The sequence below is a fragment of the Colletotrichum aenigma genome (assembly GCF_013390185.1).
Source record: "Colletotrichum aenigma strain Cg56 chromosome Unknown KSG_Cg56_contig02, whole genome shotgun sequence".
In the NCBI taxonomy this organism is placed as follows: Eukaryota; Fungi; Ascomycota; class Sordariomycetes; order Glomerellales; family Glomerellaceae; genus Colletotrichum; species Colletotrichum aenigma.
In genome coordinates, this window is record NW_023500908.1 from 3,763,347 (window position 1) to 3,784,596 (window position 21,250).

The 21,250-nt window shown below is 55.7% G+C and overlaps 5 protein-coding genes across 5 annotated transcripts; 2 read left to right on the plus strand and 3 right to left on the minus strand.

The window, feature by feature from the left end:
- Positions 1-216: 216 nt before the first annotated feature.
- Positions 217-1,502, minus strand: tcpD (4-O-dimethylallyl-L-tyrosine synthase; the record flags this gene model as incomplete). The annotated part of the gene is made up of 4 exons (XM_037318336.1): positions 217-866; positions 933-1,153; positions 1,197-1,373; positions 1,432-1,502. The coding sequence occupies 4 exons, from the start codon at positions 1,500-1,502 to the stop codon at positions 217-219; spliced, it is 1,119 nt and encodes a 372-aa protein (XP_037183578.1).
- A 1,744-nt stretch (positions 1,503-3,246) lies between these two features.
- CGCA056_v003080 (uncharacterized protein) lies at positions 3,247-3,966 on the plus strand (the record flags this gene model as incomplete). Its single annotated transcript, XM_037318337.1, has 1 exon — positions 3,247-3,966. The coding sequence occupies one exon, from the start codon at positions 3,247-3,249 to the stop codon at positions 3,964-3,966; it is 720 nt and encodes a 239-aa protein (XP_037182572.1).
- A 1,025-nt stretch (positions 3,967-4,991) lies between these two features.
- On the minus strand, positions 4,992-6,674 carry SFL1 (Transcription factor SFL1; the record flags this gene model as incomplete). The annotated part of the gene is made up of 5 exons (XM_037318338.1): positions 4,992-5,794; positions 5,848-6,267; positions 6,323-6,390; positions 6,442-6,540; positions 6,592-6,674. The coding sequence occupies 5 exons, from the start codon at positions 6,672-6,674 to the stop codon at positions 4,992-4,994; spliced, it is 1,473 nt and encodes a 490-aa protein (XP_037182573.1).
- Positions 6,675-15,400: 8,726 nt separating this feature from the next.
- On the minus strand, positions 15,401-17,996 carry mcl1 (Minichromosome loss protein 1; the record flags this gene model as incomplete). Its single annotated transcript, XM_037318339.1, has 2 exons — positions 15,401-16,078; positions 16,149-17,996. The coding sequence occupies 2 exons, from the start codon at positions 17,994-17,996 to the stop codon at positions 15,401-15,403; spliced, it is 2,526 nt and encodes an 841-aa protein (XP_037182570.1).
- A 547-nt stretch (positions 17,997-18,543) lies between these two features.
- CGCA056_v003083 (putative WD repeat-containing protein) lies at positions 18,544-19,880 on the plus strand (the record flags this gene model as incomplete). Its single annotated transcript, XM_037318340.1, has 3 exons — positions 18,544-18,581; positions 18,640-18,805; positions 18,900-19,880. The coding sequence occupies 3 exons, from the start codon at positions 18,544-18,546 to the stop codon at positions 19,878-19,880; spliced, it is 1,185 nt and encodes a 394-aa protein (XP_037182571.1).
- Positions 19,881-21,250: the final 1,370 nt, after the last annotated feature.

Here is a 21,250-nt window from a genome sequence, read left to right on the forward strand (position 1 = left end):
GTACATTCAAACCTCGAAGGGTGGTACAGCTCAGGGTTCAGATAAGTACTGACGGCCACTGAACCATTCTTTGAAGCACAGGTGATGTATGTGTGAAATCCCAGTCCATCCTCGAGCCTCCGATGCTTGCTGCGTTGTCAAGAGTCAGCATTTCATCCACATGAATGCCACCGTCAGACTCACCACAGACTCTTTACTCCTTCGTAATACGTCACATCATTTGCCAAGGACTTGCCTCTCCTTTCCAAGAAGCCCGACAGACCACGCGCAATCTGCTCGTCGTCCGAGAGCGTAATGTCGAACAGGCAGATAGACCTTGGGCTTGGGGAGTGGAGCACCAGGTTTCAGCTCTAGGTAGTACAGGATGCCGCTGGTGCGATGATCTATCGTGGGCAGCGGCCTCGACAAGGCACCCACGTTGTCTTCTGCGCCGGAACCAAAGACTGCAACCCAGAGTTCCTTGAGCGAGGACATGACGGTATCGGAGAGGAAGGGGAGTCGTCCGCCTAAGCTCATGACGTCGATCATGCTGCCAAAGGTCGTATTCTTGGACCGGATGTAGATCTTGACGCGGGAGTCGGTCGGGTTAACGCAGTCTATTGCGACTATCTCCACAACCGGCTGCTCCGTGGGGTGATGGCAGAGAATGAAGTCTTTGAGCAAGCTGAATTGGCCCATGAGTGCTGTCGAGGAACATTCTGGGCCGAGTGGTTGCAGGGTTTGTATGGCCTGCTCAACCAGGTCCAAATTCGATATGCCCAGAGAGGAGGCCTTCACGGTGGGTATGAAGTAAGACTTGACCGTGGTGCTCCCGTCGTTCTCGAGGTCAAAGGCAGAGAAGGTCTGCGAGGAAGAAACAGCTCCGTCTATATCATAATCTTGACATCCGTTTCTGGACATTTGGGTTGCATGATTCGAACAAATCGTCGTACTTCGCAGAAAGTGTCTGTACCAAGACAGATCGAGACCTTGAGCATACGATCTGGTTCTGTTCAGCAGTGAAGCAGCAGCTTGTTCGTTGGCAGAACCTGCAGTCCATCCGATGGGCTCAACCGAGTAACGGACCGTGGGTGTGCTCTGCTCGTCAGGCCAGGCCCAGCTAAGCTCAACGGGGGTGTGGTCGTCCGTCATGAAACTCTCCCAACGAGGCGTCCTAATCGAAGGATACGGTCCGAGAGAGTCAGAGACGGCGGCACCCAAAGAACCCCCGGTGAATGGCCTTGGCTCCGTCGTCGTAGCCGGCCATGGTCATCATGGCGGACAGCGTCTCGCCCACCTCACGGTCCCAAGCCTGTATATGCGCGTCTCTAAGGAGCTTGCTGGTGATCAGATGAAGAAATTTGTCGTCAGACAGTCCGCTGTTGCTGCCAGGTCTTTTGAAACGAGCAAATTAGCACAGAGTCGTATGGGAAGGCATTGGGGGAATGATACCTTGTTGTTATCAGATCCTCATGGTCTTGGTCTATGTAGCTGCCACGACTGAAGTTTGGGAGACTATTCATATTTGCTGTAAATAGAAGCTTACGGTAAGATGTCTATTCAGTCGCTACCAAGAAGTCGTCGGTGAAAGAGGTCAAATCTGTGGGACGCATGAGCATAAATGAACACAACCCTAGTGTCAAGAAAGCCGTTTGGGCTTATTTAAAATTTCTCGACATAAATCATGTCCACAACATCAACTTATCTGCGTGATGAAGGTGCATGGAAAAGTCTGGGCATTTTCCCAACTGAGTAATCGCCGCGCATGAGAATATGTTGGAGCAATGCAAGACGGATGTCAGCCCCGAATCACACAGTATCAACCCGATCCCTCATTCACTGCGCTGAAGACAAAGATACACTGCCTTCTCCTCGCCGAACCATATCCTGTCGATTGAAGATGAAACGCGTGGTACTTTATGTAAATTTATCGTTATTCTTGGTGCAACTGAGTCTCCTTATCAGAAATGTCGAGCGAAGCATTTTGTTGGTGGCTTCCTGGAAAACCGGCTCCCGAGTTGTGAAGTTTTTAGACCACGCCCTCTCTTACAGGAGCTTCTGTGAAGTTTGCGTATTTATAGCTTGATCCCAACCCGTGAAGTCAAATCCGTCTGTATCAAGGAGTGACGTTGGCAATGCCGAAGTCTATGCGTGGTTAATATGGTTCAGACCCAAGTCTTTCTCCCATCGAATGTTAAGTATGCTCCTATCTTCTCAGATCCCATGGTACACGACTAAACTTCACCGAGTCTTAAGACTGGAGGAATTTGTTGGAGTAATGCACTCAATGTAGCTTCACTACGAACGTACAACCCCAAGATGCATGCGCCATGTTACGAGCCTCCGCTGATTGAAATGAAACCCGTTCATGAGACTTAGTCACATTGTCATGAAGTCGTGCAATTGGTAACGTTGTTACACAGACTCACTCGCCAAGGACGTTGCAACGCGTGTCAGACAGAACCCGTTCTCAATGCGGTAGAAAGAAGTCTTGCTTACGTCCAGCAAATTCTCACCAAAGATAAAAAAAAAAAAAAAAAAAAGGAGGAAGAAAAGCAGAGGTAGGCACGCAGACGCCAAGAACGAATCCTACTTTATGCCAGGCCTGCTTATGTACCGCAGTGTGCATGCCATTCTGGGCTTAATCGTCGTGTCCTTCAGCGCAGACACAAACCTACCTCGCATTCTATTAACCGAGACACAGAGGATGACACGTTCGTTCCTTTTCTCATCACTGTCATTCCATCGTCATAAATTATTACCTCGTATCAATCGGACACATTTTCACCGTCCCGAACCGTACCCGTATCGGCCCGGCCCCGGCCCCGCATCCGCATCCGGGAGGCAAGCACACACACCCAAACCGATCCTTCAAGCCCGCGTGAGCTGTGGAGAAGGTTGCACCGCCTCAGCCCGGCAAGACGCAACCCCCTTTTTCTCTCCGCGGGCTGGCTTCCATCTGACACCTGCGAACCCCTGAACCTGCTCCCTTTAGCGTGCTGCAAAAAGAAGACGCTAAGATAAGGCGCGCGCGCTCTGACGCTTCGGAGCTCAAGATAACGATAACGACCCTGCACGGACCAAGCTTATCCAAAAAACTTTTGGGATGCCGTTTTCCATCTCTGCCTACCGTACCTTGGTTTCGAGTTCTTTTGTCGCAAACAGCTTCGACGACGAAGCGCAAATCCTGCCTCCACGCGAACAAGTCAATTGTCATCTCACACGGCGCGAGAATAGCCCAGACGCTTCGAAAAAGACAGACAAACCATGGCACCCTCCTCAGAACCCGCCCCGTCGGCGCCCAAGCTCCCCGCCTCAGCAGACTTCAACGCAATCTACAACAGGATATCCCTCGCCTCCGCAAAGCAGACGACGTTCCTCAACTCCATGCGCGCAAAATACCCTTCCCTCGCGCGGTCATCCTCGTCAGCGTCAGCCTCGACTTCTGCACCCGCCAACAACGGCACATTCTCCTCCCTCACGAAACTGTCACCCGCGGCAACGCCTACGACCACAACGACCAGCAGAACCCGCGTGGCAGACGACTCCGACCTGCGCTTCGAAAACCCCAACACAGGCCTCGGCTACGCCGCGCCCAAATCCGAGGAGCAGGCTTCCGCGGCAACGCGGGACTTGAGCCGTCGTCTCCTCGGCAAGCGTGGCCGCGAAGTCGACAACAAGACGGCGCAGAAGCGCAGGGTTCAAGAAGAGGAGAGCGAGGAAGAGGAGGGACGGAGCGGACTTGGCCGAAAGAAGAAGATCAAGAGGGTCAGAATGGATGAAGAAGATATTCCCGAAGCGGGCGATGTTGTTGTTGTACCGGATGTCGAGACGCACCGAGGCGACGCGGAGGCCGGCGTCTCCGAAGCGAGACCTGAAGATGCCATACGGTTAGGGGAGGCGGTGGTACCCGAGACAGGCGAAGCCAAAACAAAGAAGAAGAACAAGAAGAAGAAGAAGACGAAGAAGGTGGATGGTAGCATCTAAGCGCAGAAGCCCGAACGGTTGTCGTCGTCGTCGTCGTCGTCGTCTCCGGGACGGTGGTAGAAACGGATCAAAACGGCGCTGAAGACAGGGCGCAGATCGACAATTGTTTGCGGCTGGCTCCCTTGACCCGAAGCCTTGGGACCTAATCTCACGGAAAACGTCATCGGCCTGCCTCCCTTGTCGGCGTCGTCGGCCGCATTTTCCAAGTCCCATACCGACGGTCACCGCGGTCGACAGCAACATAAATCAGTGAAAATTATGTTCTGCATTGGTATTCGGTGTTGCATTGCACCTTTCCCATACTAGATCCGGCCAAGACCTCCCGTGGCATTCGCCATGGCACCATATCGAAAGCCACACATAGCTGGTGCTCCTACTAATCAGATATGGAAAATGCTTCAAATCACCTCATTCCTCTGACGCATCCTAAATGCAGTATCGCCAACGCAATTATTCCCCCATGTGGACAAATCCTGACAAATCCCGCCGCCGAGTGTCCGTTGGGTATTCCTCTTCCTGAGCTCCGACAGTAAACATACAGCCTCCATCTGAGAGGGGAAAATATGAGAAAAGGGTCGCGCGATCCGCACTGGGTCTGGTTCTGTGACACCGCAAGGGCGCTGAATTACTAAGACTGTGTGGTGTATGTTTTTTGTGTCACGCAAGCCCGCCGTGGATGCTGTGTAAATGCGTGTAAATCGATAAGGGGTGTAGAACTTTTGGCTGTGAAAAAGTATCCAGATGGGCCGTCCACTTGGGGATAGAAAATGTTTGACCAGGAGCCTGATCCGATTATGTTGTGGCCGTGGGCTTCGTATACGTTTCGGGTCTTGTTTTTGGTGGACGGCCGTGGAGGAGGTATCCGTGCAAAATCATATGCCGGCCCGAATCCGGCACCACCTTTCTTCCTCTATACAAAAAGAAACGTTTCCGACTTTCATCCGGTATTTGTCACAAAATGTACGGGCGCCTCGCCGTATGGCGCGACATGCGCCGCGCGCCGAAACAGCATCGCGCAAGCTTGATCACTGCATTCGCTTGCGCTTGCGGTCATCGTCACCGCGCGGATCCTCGTCCTCGTCATCCCTCTCGGCTGTGTCCGTCGGGTTGAGGATGTGGGCCATGCTGCCGCGCCGAGTAGGAGGTCCAGAGCTGTCCCTGACGGACAAGTTCTTATTGTCTCTATTGGCCGAGTTCCATGACCAGGCTCCAAAAACTTCTCCGCCGCCGTTGGAGAATGGCGCAGGAGGAGTTGCGGGCCGGGAAAGAGGGCGTGACTGAGTAGCACCTTGTAGTGAGTAAGTAGACAACGACTCCCTGAGACGTTGGTCCTCTGGTGCGAGCCGACTGGGCGACGATGGCCACGGTCCTGAAGGGGGCCCGGAGGGAGGACCGGAAGCGAACGGCGGGGCGGCTGGCTGCCAACCATGCGCGCGAATATCGGCAGACGTGTGGCGTCTGGCAAGGCTTCCAGGAGGCGGCTCAACCTGAGCCAAGGGATGAGGTCCCGGCGGAGGTGGAGGTGGCGCTCCCCTCAAGGGGGATGAGGCCTGGGGCGCGGAACTCCCGCCAATTGACCCGTACGGTCGTCGCGTGCTAATGGATAAGTTTGAAGGTACGGGAGGCCGGTAGAAATTCTGCCCTCTTGGCTGAGGAACTGCAAGATTGGCTCGTCTTGGGTCGTCTTGGGGTACTTGTCGGGGCGAAACAGGGGCATTTTCGACGTTGGAAAAATAAGCTCGGCTATTGGCGAAAGGGGACTCTTGAGGGTCGTCAATTGTCCGAAGCATATCCGCCTGGCGGGCCATTTCCGCCTGCAGGTTAAGAACTAATTGCTGACTGTCAGTGAATTCGCTCGCCCTCATAAGAGGCGGAACTCACCATCTCTGTGAACTGGATTATCTGGGCTAGGAACCAGGTTCAAAATAGTCCGCGACAGCTCTTGATTGAATTGAAGGAGACGCGACATTGTCTCCATCACAGCCTGTTGTCTCACGTGCATGTAATGTGCGTTCTCTTCGCTTCTCTGCAAGCGCATGCTCATATCGTAAAGCGTGTGTTCAATGCCACCCATTCGAGGATCTGAGCCGTCGTTGGGAGGGGGCATCGGCTCCGCCGGGGTCCCTGGCTGCGACGGGCTCGGCTTGGAGTTGGGATATTCTCGGTGGACTAAAGCATGCCGAGAAGCTCTGCGCTTAATCTCCCGCAGCCCGACGAGATCGCCCCTTTTGAAGTTGCCATTTCCGTGCTTGAATTCCCACAGAGCAGTCTCCGGGTTGGTAGTGTGAAAAACATCGCTTACTACGTCGTGTCAGCCTTGGAACTTGCCCGTATTCGAGCTGAGCGGCGTTCTAACCTTTGTGAAATCCGTACATGTTGAGCTGTCGAACGAAAGAGGATATGTTGGTATGCTTGAAATATTGCCTATTCTCAGATAAGCCATTGGCCAGAGTAGATTGGGACAAATTCACGTACGCGAGAACCTTGGAAAAGTCTGCCGACGGAGACATAACGAAGCTCTCGGCGCTCGCTGACCACGATATCAGGTGCTGGATGCTGGGATCTTCAAGCATGCTGCGTTGCATTAGCCAACCCCCTCTTTTGGGAGCAGCATCTATTGCTCACCTGTACAGCTTGTGGATGAATGCAGTCTGGACAATCTTTGGCTGGTGGACAGCCGCGGCGGCAGCGGCTGGCGCAGCGGGCATTGTGACTGAGGGATTGGGGTCGGTGGGAGAAGTATTTTTACGGTCGCCGTTGGCGTCTGGATCGTGCTTGGTGGAAGGTGAAGAGGAGCTAGGGTTCGCAGAGGAGGTTATCTCCATTGGCTCACCAGGAGATGGAGCAGACATTTGGATAGTGGGTGTTGGAGTCGGGATAGGTACGATTCGGTTCGACGTCAGATCGGCATGGCCGTCGGCAGGCAGAGGAACTCTCTGCGGGCTCTCAGTCACGGTTGCCATCCCCTCTACATGGTGCAAGGATACATGTTAGCTTGCGAGACACGGGCGCAAAGGATCGAAAGGGAATGCGGGTTGGGGCGGGCAGGGGCGATGGAAGACAGAACCAGGGCGCCAGCGAGCGTGGCAGCGGAGGACCTGAGCAGACATTTGAAGGGCTTGTCTCACCTCATGGCTTCTTGGGAGGAGCAGGCGCGGAAGTGGATTCTGCACTGGTGCGCAACGAGAAGGTATTGAGCACTAGGCAGGCGGGAGCAGGCGAAAGAGTGCTCAGGGGTTTCTCTTGGTGGATCGCGAAGTCGTGGAAGCGATGAGTCGCAGGCAATGTGGCATATGGGTGTCTCTGTCCACAGGTGCGATTGGCAACAGTGAGGTGGATTGAGACAGGCGAGGGTAGGTGAAGGGTTGAAAACCGGTGCGCGTTTCCGTCCTTGATGGTCGGGGTTATGGTCCGTCTCTGGTCTTTGTTCCAGGGCTAGCGATATTTTGGGGAATTCCAAGCAAAGGGCTCTCGTGGAATGTAACGAGAGGGAATGCAAAAGATGCTGGAGCAGTTGTCCAACAGTGGCGGCGACGTAGGAAGAGAGTTGCAGAGTGAGATGAAGGTGAGGTGGAAATGTCAAAGTTCTAGAGTTCGAAAGGAAGAAGAAGGGTTGTCGAAGGACAGGGCGGCCGGCAAAATGACGACGAATGGGGAGACAAGGACGAGGGACGGGGGTGTTTGCTGGCGAAGGTTAAAGTGGCTGACTAGATCGATAGTCGGTCGGATCTGAGGAGAGAAGGAGTGGAAGCACGGAGGCGGGAGGTGTGTGGTGGTGGTGTATCCGTACAGAGACAGCCCAGACGAAGAAGTGAGGTACCGAACCGTCCTGGGTCGTTTTGGAGCAGCAGCAGCAGCAGCAGTAGCAGCAGCAGCGCGCCCGCAATGAGGGAGTCCGGGGAAAGGAGACAGATAGAGAGGACAAGGTCGAGGTACCTCAGAGAAGAGTGGTAAGGTATTCTATCCCAAGTCCCAACCTATCAGGCAGATGCAGCGACAGGAGCTCTCTGATGCCAGTACCTCCTTGATGCAAGGTAGGTAAGGTAAGGTAAGGTAGGTAAAGCAGACCAGACCAGGGGAGGGGAGAGAGATGGTTGGTGCAGCTCCGCGCAGCAGTTGCAGTAGCAGGTGCAGTAGTAGTAAGGTCGGGTAATAGTTGTAGCAGAAGCTGCTGCAGTAGGTAGAGAAAAGAATTTGAACGTAAAAGGAGAGGAAGAGAGAGGTTGATAGAAAGGCAAGGAGATTCAATCCAATGCACACACACGCACACGCAAACGCACAGTGAAAAGAGAGAGAAAGAGTGCGCGAGAGAAGCCGAAGGTGGGAGAAGGAGTGTGAGAGGGAGGTGTGGCGCCTGTCCCACTGAGTGAGGATGTTCAGGATGTTCAGGTCGGGGAAGGCGTGGTTGATGATGGGAGCTTGCTGATTGGTTCCGAGGGGGGTAGATGAGGGGCCGGCTTTGTATGGGGCGGACCACCTCTGGTAAATGCTGCTTACCCTACGGGCACTTTATTTTACTTACAGCGAATTTTTAGAGGGATGAGTACTGAGTACCCATACTGTACATTCAGGTAAGGTAAGGTGGAAAAAAGAAAGGGGATGGATGGGATGCAGCATGGGAAAAGTGGATGATGAGCTGTGGGTTCAAGGTTGGGTGGTGGTGGTGGTGGTGCTGCCAGTGGAAGGGAAAGGCGAAAGAGGGGTGCACTGGTGGGTGTGGTCCCCGCTGGTCACCTCAAGCTGGGAATGGAGGATGAGAGTGGAAAGGAGTGGACAATTGCTACTGGGATCATCACCGCGAGGTACTTTCCCCCCCTAGGCCAGCCCAGTCCAGCACCAGCACAGCACAGAACCAGAACCAAAACCAAACACCATCCAGCACCTTCCAAGAGCAGCAGACAGAGTGCGAGCAGCGAGGTACGTAGTAAGGTAAGAAGGCATGGCAACGCACGTTGGAAATGATGGCGCCGCCGGGCCCGTACCGCTCAGGGTCAAAGTTTGGCTCGCCTGTCTGTGTTCTGAATCTGAATCCAAGAGGCGTCCACTTGAGATGAATACCCGACCTGTTAGAAACCCCTGACAGAATGTCCTTCCAGAAGGAGCACACAACTCGCTCTGCCTCTCTCTCTCTTTCGGTCTCAACTGTCCTGCCCTGGATTGACCTCGCCTGAGTGCACTGAATGCAAATGTGGCCAATCTTCTCTTCGTCCGTTTCATTTCATCAAGGACTTCTGCATCGACGACACGACCTCAGAATGCTTGCTTTCCAACCCCGGCACCACCTCACCAGTCTAGGCAAGGGGCTAGTCAATGACGACGGGCTCTGCCTCGAGGCTACAGCCTACTCCAGCTAACTAACCATCCAAGGTAGCTGCGTGGAAGAAAGAAAGCAGCAGCTGACTTTGCCTTATTCGAACCGAGTACTGAGCGAGAGCTGAACCACACAAAGAAGCTCAGCCATGCCATGCCATGCCGTGCCGTGCCCGGGGCCTTGCACATGAAAATCCATCATTCGTGGCCCAAGGACTCGGCCCGTCGTCACACAGGGCCCCCGAACTCTCCAACTTACACCAATCCAAAGCTACTTCGGCACATGTGCAAAGTAGTTAAGGCAAGGTAGCTGGGTAGGTAGCTGAGGCACGGAGTACCCGTACCGTACCGTACCGTACCATACCATGGGTAAAAACGCATATCGGGTGAAGTACCCATCCTGCAAGCTCGTCGTTATGCCGCTTCATATTCTGATATCTCAGACAGATTCCTGTGGAGGTGTTGCCGTTGTCTCTGCCACTCTGCGCCTGCGCAGGGCTTGTTTGTGATGCAGAGGGCCATAAGGCAGCAGGAGCTATGGTCAGTAGATGGACACGACAGAGGGCCTCGGACAACCTTGAAAATACCCCCAGATGCGCGCCCGCCCGTACGCGAGGTACCCTAACACCGTACCTACCTAAGGTGAGGTAGTGAGCAAGACGGTCGGCATGACCTTGCTTTAGCATGTCGCCTCTATTCAGTCGCTGGTCGGAGCCGGGCGCGCTGTAAGGTAGCGGATGGTCTAGGCGACAGACATCCAACACAACATTTGTTAGAAAGCAAAAGGGCAGGCGGGTGTTGTTACGTGCCTAAGTCGGGTTTGTAGCGTGTGTGGGCGGGCAGGTGGAACAGACTCTGCCTTACTTTACGCTCACTGCACCTGCCAGACTAAAAAGCAAGGTACGACGTTACGTTGTACATGCCTGCCTCTCTGCGTTCTCTCCCTTCCAAGTGTACTCTCTACGGACGTCAGCCCACCTAGGTAGCTTACCTCACCTTACCTTACCTTACCTTACCTAAGTACCTTAGGTACCTAGGTACCTAACCTAACCTGAGGTCGTAGGCCCGTCTCTTGTTCCCGGCGTCATGTTTCTGCCTCCCGAACATCCTCTACGCCTGGGCAGCTAGGTTGCCAGCTTCCTCTCTGTGTCTCTCCTTCACCCCCGTGGCCGTGGTCGTGGTCGTGGTCGTGGTAAATGTCTCCCTCACCCCTGGTCGCCCACCGCCTCTCCCTCATCACCCCCCAATCTCAAGTCTTACCTCAATCTCACATCAACCCCAGCAAGCCTTTACCTTGTGCAACCTGAGCGACACCACCGCCGACATGAATATGCCACGATGGCAGATGCACATCAGGGCGTTCCAGTCTCTTCGTTGACTTTCGTCTCGCTCTTTGTCTCCCCACCCCCGTCCACGCCTCTGCTTTCTTCTCCCGCTGCTCGCCTCCAGCTCCTCCTTCTCTGACACGCTGTCTCACCCATGCAGCCAAAGATCTGGTCCTCAATCGCCAATCGTCGCCGCCTGGACGCACACACTGTTATCTGCCAGTACGGATACCAGCCAATGCCTGTTCTCCAAACCAACCGAAAGCTCAGATGCCCAGATGCGGCCGCGACCGGGGGTGTGGGTGGAGAAGACCCGAGGGCCGCTTGCTAGTCGACGTACCTAGTGCACGAATACCTCACCTCACAGCAGCTACCACAGTACGTCTAGCAGTAGCACATACACCACCGCTATTCAAGCTCGCCGCCCTCTCTTCCGCCGCACCACGCCTTCCAACGCAACGAACAACCTCCTTTGGTACGCACCCGCAAGTGACAGTCAAGCCCAACCCCCATGCCATGATATGCCGACCTGCATCTTCGCTCTTACTCAGGGTCGATATGATACTTCCTCGGGGCTTGCGTCAGGTTGAGGGACACACACATGTCATTGACACGTCCCAAACGCACAACAACATGAGCGGCAGGCAATCATCCCCACAGGACGCCGCAAGTCAACTCACACCGGTATCGTTTGTGGACTACACCCATCTCCCAATTTGCAGCCTTGTGCCCGCAGCCGTTTGCTTGGGATGGCCGACAAGCCAACTTGACCCGTATTTCCCTTCAGGTCTGTGTCTTCCGACACCGAGCGAGCGGCGATCTGGGCAAAGCTGGGGAAACGGTCGTCTTGGACTAAGTGGCCCCAAGCTCCCCGTCTCACCCGGCGGTTCATTAGCCAGCCAAGGCACCGGACGGGTGTGGTCTTGACTAGACGCCCGCGACTGGCGGGCTGGCCAGCAACTGCACTGGCCTCCATGCAACACACTTCGTGCAATCTCGATCAGCAGCGGTTTGCAGTGAGGATGGCCCGCAGACCGCATGCACCTGGCTTTGCTTCAAAGTCCGTGCTTTACGGCACTGGAAACTGTTCAGCATGTGGTATGTGGAGTGAAGGTCCTCATCAAATCGACCCTGGGTCTTGGGTGCGCAGGAGCTTCAGAGCGGCCTTTGCGCAAGCCTCTCTGCGTCCTTGTGTCTTGCCGTGGCGTGATGACGGATTCTGCCACTCACCAATGGCGGCCGCTTTCACACCCTTCGAAGGAGACCATCATCTAAGACCAGAGTTTGGGCTAGTGCTGCCTGTGGGAGCTAACGCAGGGCCGCAATCAGTCCAGGAATGGCGGAACATTTGAACCGGCCAGACGGTGCGCTTCTGTTCCAACGGCTTCGCTTCTTAACGCTATCCACTCGCTTCGGGCCATCAGAGCTTTCCTATCAAGATCTCCGCACAGAGAAGTGGCAGCTGTCCAGCCCCGTCCAGCTGCAGATAGAGAGGAACGAGCGGAACCGTTAGATCGGCATGGCCATGGCCATTGTTAACCTCCCTGCCTGTTGTGCTGGCGGGAACTTTGGATGCGGCCGATCCAGGTGAACGACTGCGTTGCTCCAAAGGATCATGATGCTGGCAGAGGCACAAATTTCTTGCAAACAACATCATCGGAAGGGAATATGAATCGCGGGTGTGGATAAGGTCAATTATCGATGAATCAGACCAGGCATGGGGAAGCGCAGCAAGCGGCTGGAAAACATGTGCCGACCCATAGGCCCTTGCACTCGGAAAGAAAGTACTCGGGAAGAAAGCCTTCTCGAACCCCCAAGGTTGTGCTGAGAAGGGTTGACGTGCAGACGCGAGGAGCTCCCCCGACGCGTCGTGTTTGCCCGGAACGACCATGATCCACGGCTGCGCTCTGGGGAAAGCTTCCGGGCAGAGGGGACTGCGGATGTGGACAACTTCCGACTGCAGACAAGTCAATTGACAGGAGCCGCCTAGCTACAGGAACGACCCTAGTTCTCTACTTGTCTTGATGCGCAAAGACTCAGTTTCGCTATTCCCTATGGACCGGGCCGGCGAGGGCCAACCTAGAGCAACGGCCATAGCGTCAAGCAGAGACCTGAATTTCCCCTACAATCCCTGCCCCTGGACGGAGTTAAGACGACGACATATGCCCAAATCTGACTTGTGGACATGTTGGCAGAAACTCTCTGGCTCGTCTTGCTAGAGCCAAACGACGTCGGTTGCAAATCTCGAGGATCATGAGAACATCCGTAGCCAAGAACGAACATTGCAGCGAGAACGTCTTTTGCGTCGGGATCAAGAAAACCTTCAACAAGGCATCTTGCAGGGGCTCCACATGGCATGTGGTTCATCGCGCTGCATCCGACCATCTCGTGTGTTCCACCGAGTTATAGCAAAAGCAACCTTCACATCACATGCTGAGAGCTGGCATTGGCCGAGCCGATCAAACCATTCAGAGATTGCCTCGAAGGCTGCCAGCGAATACCTTCCTTTTCGGACACCTGCTGGGGCGTTCATTCAGCTGCTAGCCTGCCATTTGCCCCCCTCGTTTTGGTTTTTCTTCTGAGATTTGCATCTCGCCAGGACAAGGTTCTGAGTGGTATTTCAGCTGCTCGATGCATACTCATCCCTACTCTCTTCATCGACTTCGCTGTTATGGACACGTCAACGGGAATATGCTGGGGAATGAGCATCACGTCGGACTACCCTCACGAGGAATGGTGGTACGTGACCGTCCAGCCTCCAACACGTTCTCAGGAGCCATTCGCATCCTCTTGATTGAGCATTTGGACTTCACCCCAAACGAAGAAAGTTGTGGATGGCGGCCTGAGCGAGCGAACCGCAGTCTCAATGTTTCAGCGGGACCGCCCTGGCCTTGTGCGGTGACCAGAAATCCAGCGCTACAGATTTTTAAGGGGACCTTCGCCTGGGTGGTACCAAAAAAAAAAAAAAAAAAAAAAAAAAAAAAAGGAAAAAAAAAAAAAGGCACCACTGAATGGGAAATGCTAAAGCAGCTGGGATCGCGCACGTCGACGTTGTCGATCCGACAAAATCTTCAACCTGCGATGGGCTTTTTTCAAGACGCCTCCTAGTCTTTTGCCTGATCCGCTTCCGATGCGACGCGATCCTGCTCCGGCGAACTCTCGCTTATTGGCGTTCTGCCAGGAAGCGTTAGCCATGTAACATTCTCCGACTGCTGACGACTCGACCTTCTAGAAGTTTGGTTCCCCCTGAGTGGCCCCTGTTGGCTCTCGAATAATTCTTTGTGGCATCGAACCCTGAAGCCCGGCTCGCTGTCCGGTCTGTTGTCGTTGACGAGCCACCACCATTCGTCGCATGTGCTTCGGTCTTTGCCTTATCGCCGTTCAAGGCATAAGATGGGGTTTGACGGCGCAAAACGCCCATTCAACAACCTACACTTGGCTTTGTAGAAGCTCACTGGCAAGATCCACCCCGTTCGATTGAACTCTAAATCTTGATCCCACCACGTCGCATGCCGGATATGGTTGTTCATCCTTCCGCCCCCTGCCTCGGGGACTCAACGTCTCATACCGGTTCTGCAAGAAGCACGCAGAGGGCAGATTGCAATCAAATCATGCATGCGGCCGGCATCGACTTTCCGTAAGGTACCAGCGGTGTGCCCGCCAGAACCTTGATTTTGCTTCCACGGCTGCGTGAAATCAGAGCCATCAGGCCAGCTCTGACTGCGGTTCTATGTCTTTCTTGTGTTATGTCGACCGGAGCATGAGGCCGCGGAACTTTGACGCCTGTTCCGTCTGGCATTTCCGCGATGCCTGTAACCCCCGGATCCGATGTTGTCAAAGTTCGGCTGGGTCTCCCGAACAAGACCATGGGCAAGGGGGTACCATTGAACAGGGGCCGAAGTGGTGGCCGAGCCAAGGGCGAGGCACGTCGAATGTGATCGACACGAGACGAGACCACACGACACTCTTTCACTTCCAAAACCTGCAGGGCCGAGATACGTCCGCAGATGGAAATTACAAGAATCTCATGTCATCGTTGTGAACACGCTGGCCCCCCTCTGCCAAGATGTCCCGATTGATGCTGAGCCGCTTTGGTCTCTTCGGAGCTCCCAACTTACTTTGACGGAGGAGCGTCGGATCCGGGTTCGCGCGTGTTTGGTCTCATGCAACCGCCCAAGTCAGATGTTATGCCGTCAAAAGCTGGGAAGCTCAAGACTTCCCCATACGGCCGGAGAGGACAACCACCACCTTCACCACCTTGCAGGGAGACAAGCTGTCGGAAAGTCCGCGAGGCATGGATGCCATGATGTCCCTCGGGCTCGAGCTCCCATGGAACGTTTAAAGCCATCGTATTGGAGATGAACCGCAACACACCAACTCCCGCGCGGCATGTTGTGGCACTCGATTTCGACCGGACAGATCTCCGCACGACGCTGCACCCGCGAAGGTCCCTGCACCGCCAAACGACATCCTTCCTTGACATTATTCATTCTATTGGTCTTCCCACATTATAAACATGACAAGAAACACGACGGTGACCCAAACCACGCCAGCGCGCCCAATAGCTAGTCATTGACGCGCAACACCCAGAAAGACAAACGCAGGCCACATGCTGTCTGATCATGTCATCGTCCAAACACCTTTTTCTTCTTACCTTTCCGCGGGATATACTACATGTACAGACGGGAAGGACCCCCATCCAAACAACCATGAAACCCGCCGTCCCCGGCAGCCGAGACGACGGGGGTTGTCCTTACTACCTCTTCCCAATCGTGGGGGTGTGTGATGATGGAACAAGTCTAAAGCTCGTCGTCGAGGTCCATGCCGCTGACCCTCCGCTCTCCGATCTCGCGGATCTTGTCACCCAGGATCGACCGCCCGTACCGCTCCGCAACCTTGCCCGCCGCCTCGATCATACGGCCGGTCCGATCGCGCATGAGACCCACCAGCTCGAGCGCGCGCATGCCTCGCTCCTCGCCCTCCCGGCACTCGATGGCCAGAAGCTGGAGCAGGGTCTTGTCAAAGTCGAGCTCGAGGCGCGCCAGGCCGGCCCGCTGCGAGAGCGTCGAGTCGGTGTGGTCGATGAGGTCGCGCAGCTGGGCCGTCTGCACGCCCGAGAGGAGAAGCTTCTGCTCGAGCTTGCGCGACTCGCGGCGGGATTCGTCTTCGTCGTCCTCCTGCTGCTCTTCCGAGTTTGCATCCGGCACCGGAAGCGGGGCGGAGCTGATGGGCACGGAGAAGTCGAACTCGGAAAGCAGGGGCCGGGGGAAGTAAGGATACTGATCCCCGCCCTTCAAGATAATACAATGGAACTTATTATCGGCCACGGCAATGGGCCAGTACGTCTCCGTCTTGCGCCCAGATGCCAGGCGCGGGAGAAGCTTTGTGTCGAGGAGGGGAACCCAGCAAGCGCGCGACGGCTTCCTCCAGTGCAGCAGTGTGAGCAACGTCCCCGTCGAGTCATAAATGCAAGGATCCTGAGTCGGTGTTTGTCAGTATATCCGAAGGAGCCAAAAAGGGGTGTGTATTGAGCATGCTGCAACTCACGCCATTGTCCGAGAAGAAGACGCTCTGCAACGTCGCGCCATCGGGTAGTGCGACCGTATCTTCGTTTTGACAGATCTCGTCCCGCTTGATGTTCTCGATCGTGTACAGGAGGCGGGCGTTGCCGTCCGCACTGACGGCGCCGTTGCCCATTGTGATGACATAGTCGCGCCAGCTGGCACAGGTGACCATGGGGGTGCTCTTGGGGCGGTACACTCGGTACGGCACGCCGAAGAGGGTGTATATGCGGACGTAGTTTGCCGTCGTGGTGACGGTGATGAATGAGTCGCTCAGGGACATGGCGACGACGGCCTCACCCTTGGGCAGTTGGGTGCGCCAGTCGGTCCGCTGTGTCCATGTCTCGTGCGGGCGGTAGAAGATGGTGGCGGGGGTATCGTCGCGCGGAGGGCAGGCGAACAGGGCGCCATGCTCTGTCAGACACGCCTTGTCATACAGGTAGGTGTCTGTGAAGTGGAAGTCACGGTGAAGCTCGTGGTCGTAGAACTCGACCGTGACAGTGTTGTGGCCGTCCTGGTCGACGGTCCAGACGACGCCAATCAGGTTCAGGCAAAGATACTTGCGGTTGCCGCGCCAGGGTGTCGAGCCAGGCTGGAAGGCTTCGTGAAGCGTTGACTCCATCATACGGCGCTTGTTTGCGCGCTCCCCGTCGCCGCCGCCTTCGTGAGGCCGTTTCTTCCCTGTCGAGTAGCCTGCGCCGTCGTCGTCAACAACAAAATCATCCCCATCATCGTAGCCATCTGCGCCGTTCAGGAACGAGTCCAAGCTGCCGAGCGAATCACGCCTCGGTCGCGAGGGGATTCCCGCCTTGCCATTAGGCTCTGGCCTCCTGGCGTTGTTGGAGATCTCGGCAAGAGGGTCGTGGATGAAGGGTGCAGGCTGGCGCGGCAGGGCCAACAGGCCAGCAAACTGCTCGGTGATGAGGTTGGGATAGATGTAGACCTCGCCGTCTGAAGTTGTGAAGGACAGCAGGTTGTCCTTTGGATGCCACGTAATGTCGATGACGTTGCTGTAATCGAACTTTTGGATCACGCTCTGCGTCTTGGTCTCCCAGATGAGGAGCTTGCCGTCCTTGCCCGCCGTGGCCAGCATGGCACCGTTCGGCGACCACGCAATCGCCGTGATGTCGCCCAGGTGGCCGTTCGGAAACGTCCTCTGCTTCTCCCAGTCGTTCTTGGACACCACCTGCACATCGTGCATCGGCGTGGGCACCGCAAAAGCCCTCCCGTCCGGGTGCCACGCAATCTTGGCCGAGTTCTCTGAATCAGACTCCAACGGTCCGAGGACGCCGTCCACCTTGCGGATCAGCTCCGGCGTGTCCGCCGTCAGGGAGTACACGTAAATGACCCCGTCCGTACACGCCAGCGCGAGCATGCCGCCCTTGGGGTCGAAGGCCAGATGCTTCGTCGGCCGCCCGTGCTCCTTGAGCGTGCGGATCTGCGAGTTGTCCTGCGTGTCGACGACCTTGACCGTCAGCTCGTCGCTCGCGACGGCGCACCACTTGCCGTCGGGCGACAGCGCGATGTCCCGCACGGGGAGCGACGTGCGGACGAGGTAGCGCTCGAAGGAGGTGTTCTCGACGCTGTAGAGGCTGACGGTGCCGTCCTCGGAGCCGACGACGAAGAAGTCGTCCGCGGCGGCGACGGCGCAGTTCTGCTCCGGGCACTCGTCAATGTTGTAGGGCTCGCCATCGTGGTGGGTGCGGTAGAGGCGGATCGTATTGTTCGAGCCGACAGTGACGAGGCGCGCGCCCGACGGCGTGTAGGCCAGGCGGGTTGTGCCCGAGGTGTGCGCCGGCCGGGGCCGCGGTTTTGGGGCGACGGAGGAGGACATTGTATGTGTGTGTGGTTTCTCAGTTGGAGTGCATTCGTTTGTTCTATTGGCATTGAAATTTTGGAGGGTTTCGTGGGACAGGTTGATTTCGCCGTAGTCTTCCTTCAAGTATCGGTTCAAGATAATTGCTCGAGGTTCGGCGATGGTGGTGACGGTGGTGGGACGGCGGCATTGAAGAAAGTCGCGTCTGAACGCGTTCCCGGCGCGAAATCAATTTAGCAACTGACAGGGGCCCAATGGATCCCCCGCCATCGAGCAGTACGTACCCTGCCGATGATGGCCGTCTGGTGCCAGCTGGACAGCGGCTTGACGTCCACAGAAATACATCGCAGGCATCCGAATTGATGAGAAATACAGACTGTGAGTGGGATCGGGCGGTCTGGACTTGTATCGATCAGGCACCGATAATCGACTTGTTCTTATTCATTTCTATACCCCCTCATATTTCTTGCGATCTTGGGAGGAAAGCATCTCACCAAACATCCAAGTTCGGGATCACCATTTGAGTATTATCAGTCACCAGTGAAAAAGGAGTGAAATACCCAAGATGGAGTCATCAAACCAGGAACATTTCTTTGAGACGGAGTAAGTGCCGCGTCCGCCTTCACTGCCACGAAGGAACCAGTTCCTAAAGAAATAATAGCGCCCAGCAGGCCAAGCGCCAGCAGCGTGCCCAGAAGGAGGAAAACACGTTTGGCAACCCGCTCCGCATGACCTCCAAAGTCCTGGCCGTGATCCTGGATCCCAAGAAGGCGAACTCAGTTTACACGGCCGAGTCTGGCGGCAGGGTCTCCCGCGTTGACACCGAAGTACGTCCTCAGCGCTGCAACATCATCTCACACCCTGGCCATGTCGCGACCACGTCGTGAGAAAGTAGGCACATGGAAGACTGACCAGGGGCAGTCACGAACCGCCACCGCAAAGTATACCGGTCCCTCCGTCCCCGTGACGTGCCTCGCCATCGGCGGGCAGGACAACTCCATTCTCTTCGCCGGAAGCTGGGACAAGGCGGTGTGGTCATGGGACGTCGTCACCCGCAAGCCCCTCCGCCGCTACGACGGACACTCCGACTTCGTCAAGGCGGTCGTCACCGGCAAGATCGGGGATAAGCACGTCCTGGTCAGCGGCGGGGCCGACAAGAAGATCATCGTGTGGGACGTGGAAGCCGGGCGCAAGCTGCACACGCTCCAAGACTCGGCGTCCGGGGCGAGCATGATGTCGCTGCAGTCCCTCGCCGTCGACCCCGTCCTCAGCACGAGGGAGGAGCTGGTGATTGTGAGCGCGAGCAGTGACCCACACATCCGCCGGTGGAAGGTCAGCCTTGGTGGCGCCTCGCAACTACCTACCGAAGTCAAGGGCGCCGACGACAAGCTTACGATTGAGGAGCACGAGACGAGCGTCTATAAAGTCGTCTTTGACGTCACGGGCGACGAGGTGGACCTGTGGACGGCGAGCGCGGACGGTACGGCCAAGTGTCTGCTGAGAGAGAAGAGCTTCACGGCCGAAGACGCCTTCGAGCATGGTGACTTTGTCAGGGCCATCGCGTTGACGGACGAGTGGGTTGTCACGGGCGGCATCAGCCAGGTCATCAAGGTCTGGGACCGTACGTCGGGGAAGCTCTACGCCTCCATTGACGCGCACTTTGACGAGATCACGGACTTGATCGTGCTGAGAGACCCGTCGCCGGGAAGGCAGGACGTCCTGTGCAGTGTTGGTATCGACTGCACGCTGCGGACATGGCCGCTTGACAGGAAGGGTCTGGACGGCGTTGTGGAGGAAATCCAGGCGGCGGCAGAAGGCAAGGAAAAGGTGGAGGAAAAGCAGGAGGGCCTGATGACGGCTGAGGAGGAGGCTGAGCTGGCTGCCTTGATGGAAGATGATTAGTGTTTGCTGAGTCAATGACGTGATGGAAGCCCTTCATCGCGTGTTGAGAGCATGATTGCGTGACGATGTATACCTCTGAGATGTTGAGATGTGACTCTCGACACATGTAAGTGCCGTGTCTCGGGCCGAGCTTTGTTATTGACACAAGGCCGGTCTGATGGCTTGCTGAGATCATCAATTGATGTAATTGCAGCAGTCCAAGCCAGTAAGGAGAAGGTATCAAGTTCCTACTGGAGATTGTCCCTATTGCTGGGTCTAGTCGCCAGCGTGTGGCCGAATCTGTTGATATGGAGATCGCCGGAATTCTCAGTGATCTTGGTTCAGTCCACTGGTAAGGACTTTGGATTCTGAAGCTTCTTTTGGTTAATTCTGGCCTGATTGCCCAAGAATTCATCACCCAGCCGAGACAAGCCCAACGGACAGAGTACATGGGTCATTCCCCACGCAGCGCAGGGAACATTATCTACGAGGCGTCATCTGCTCTGATGCCGCTCCGGGTCGGCCGACAAAGATTAGAGACAAGCTCCTTATCCCCGGGGAAGGCCGGCTTCGCACCAAGTCCCACAGCCCGCTGCCGTAGCCACGCTTCGGTCATCCGCAAAGGCGTTCAACTTCAGTATTGACCAAGAGCTCCAGGAGACGCATGTGCTACTCTAGCCAACGTGGCTGTCCGAGAGGTTGGATGAGTTGCAAGCCCCTAATAATGAGAAATGAGTGGCGTTGATGGTTCAACCCATCAGTGCGAGCACCCGTGGCCCCCAGGCCCTAGAAGTTAGTTCGCAATAGTTTTCAGCAAAAGCCCTTCACCGACAGGCCGGCTGATCTGCTTTTTCAAGGGCATCCTGGCCAGAATTCGGGATGCCGCAGATGCTCTTGAGCCTGTCGTTCGGTGAACACAGAATAGGGGCAAAGTAGTGACAGAAGTGGGGGTGATTTCCTGCAACGAGCTTGGGAAGGTTGCTCGTTCGTGTTTCTGACAGCGTGAACAGACATCTCTGTCTACAGGTGAAGCTTGCCAAACATCAGTTGATGGGTCTCGGCCGCCGCGAAATTCGACCACGGACGTTGGAGAGCAAGCACCGCTTCTCGCCTATTGGACCGCACGGGCAGCTGGGGATCCAGACCCTTCCCACTGCCGTGATGCCATGCTTCGGCCACCTAACGAACACAGCAGTAGCGGTTACAAGCAAACGGCTTTCGGTTTGAGGACGTAAGCGTACATTTTGCTGTGCGTTTGCATGTAAGATCTGATGGAGACTGGGCGTCGAAGGCAGGTACCAACGGACGACGGCGGTGAGCGTCTGCGAACACAACAGGTGCCTGTGCGTCTCGTGTGGTCGTAGAGCCGCCGGACAATTTTCCTGCAGAAA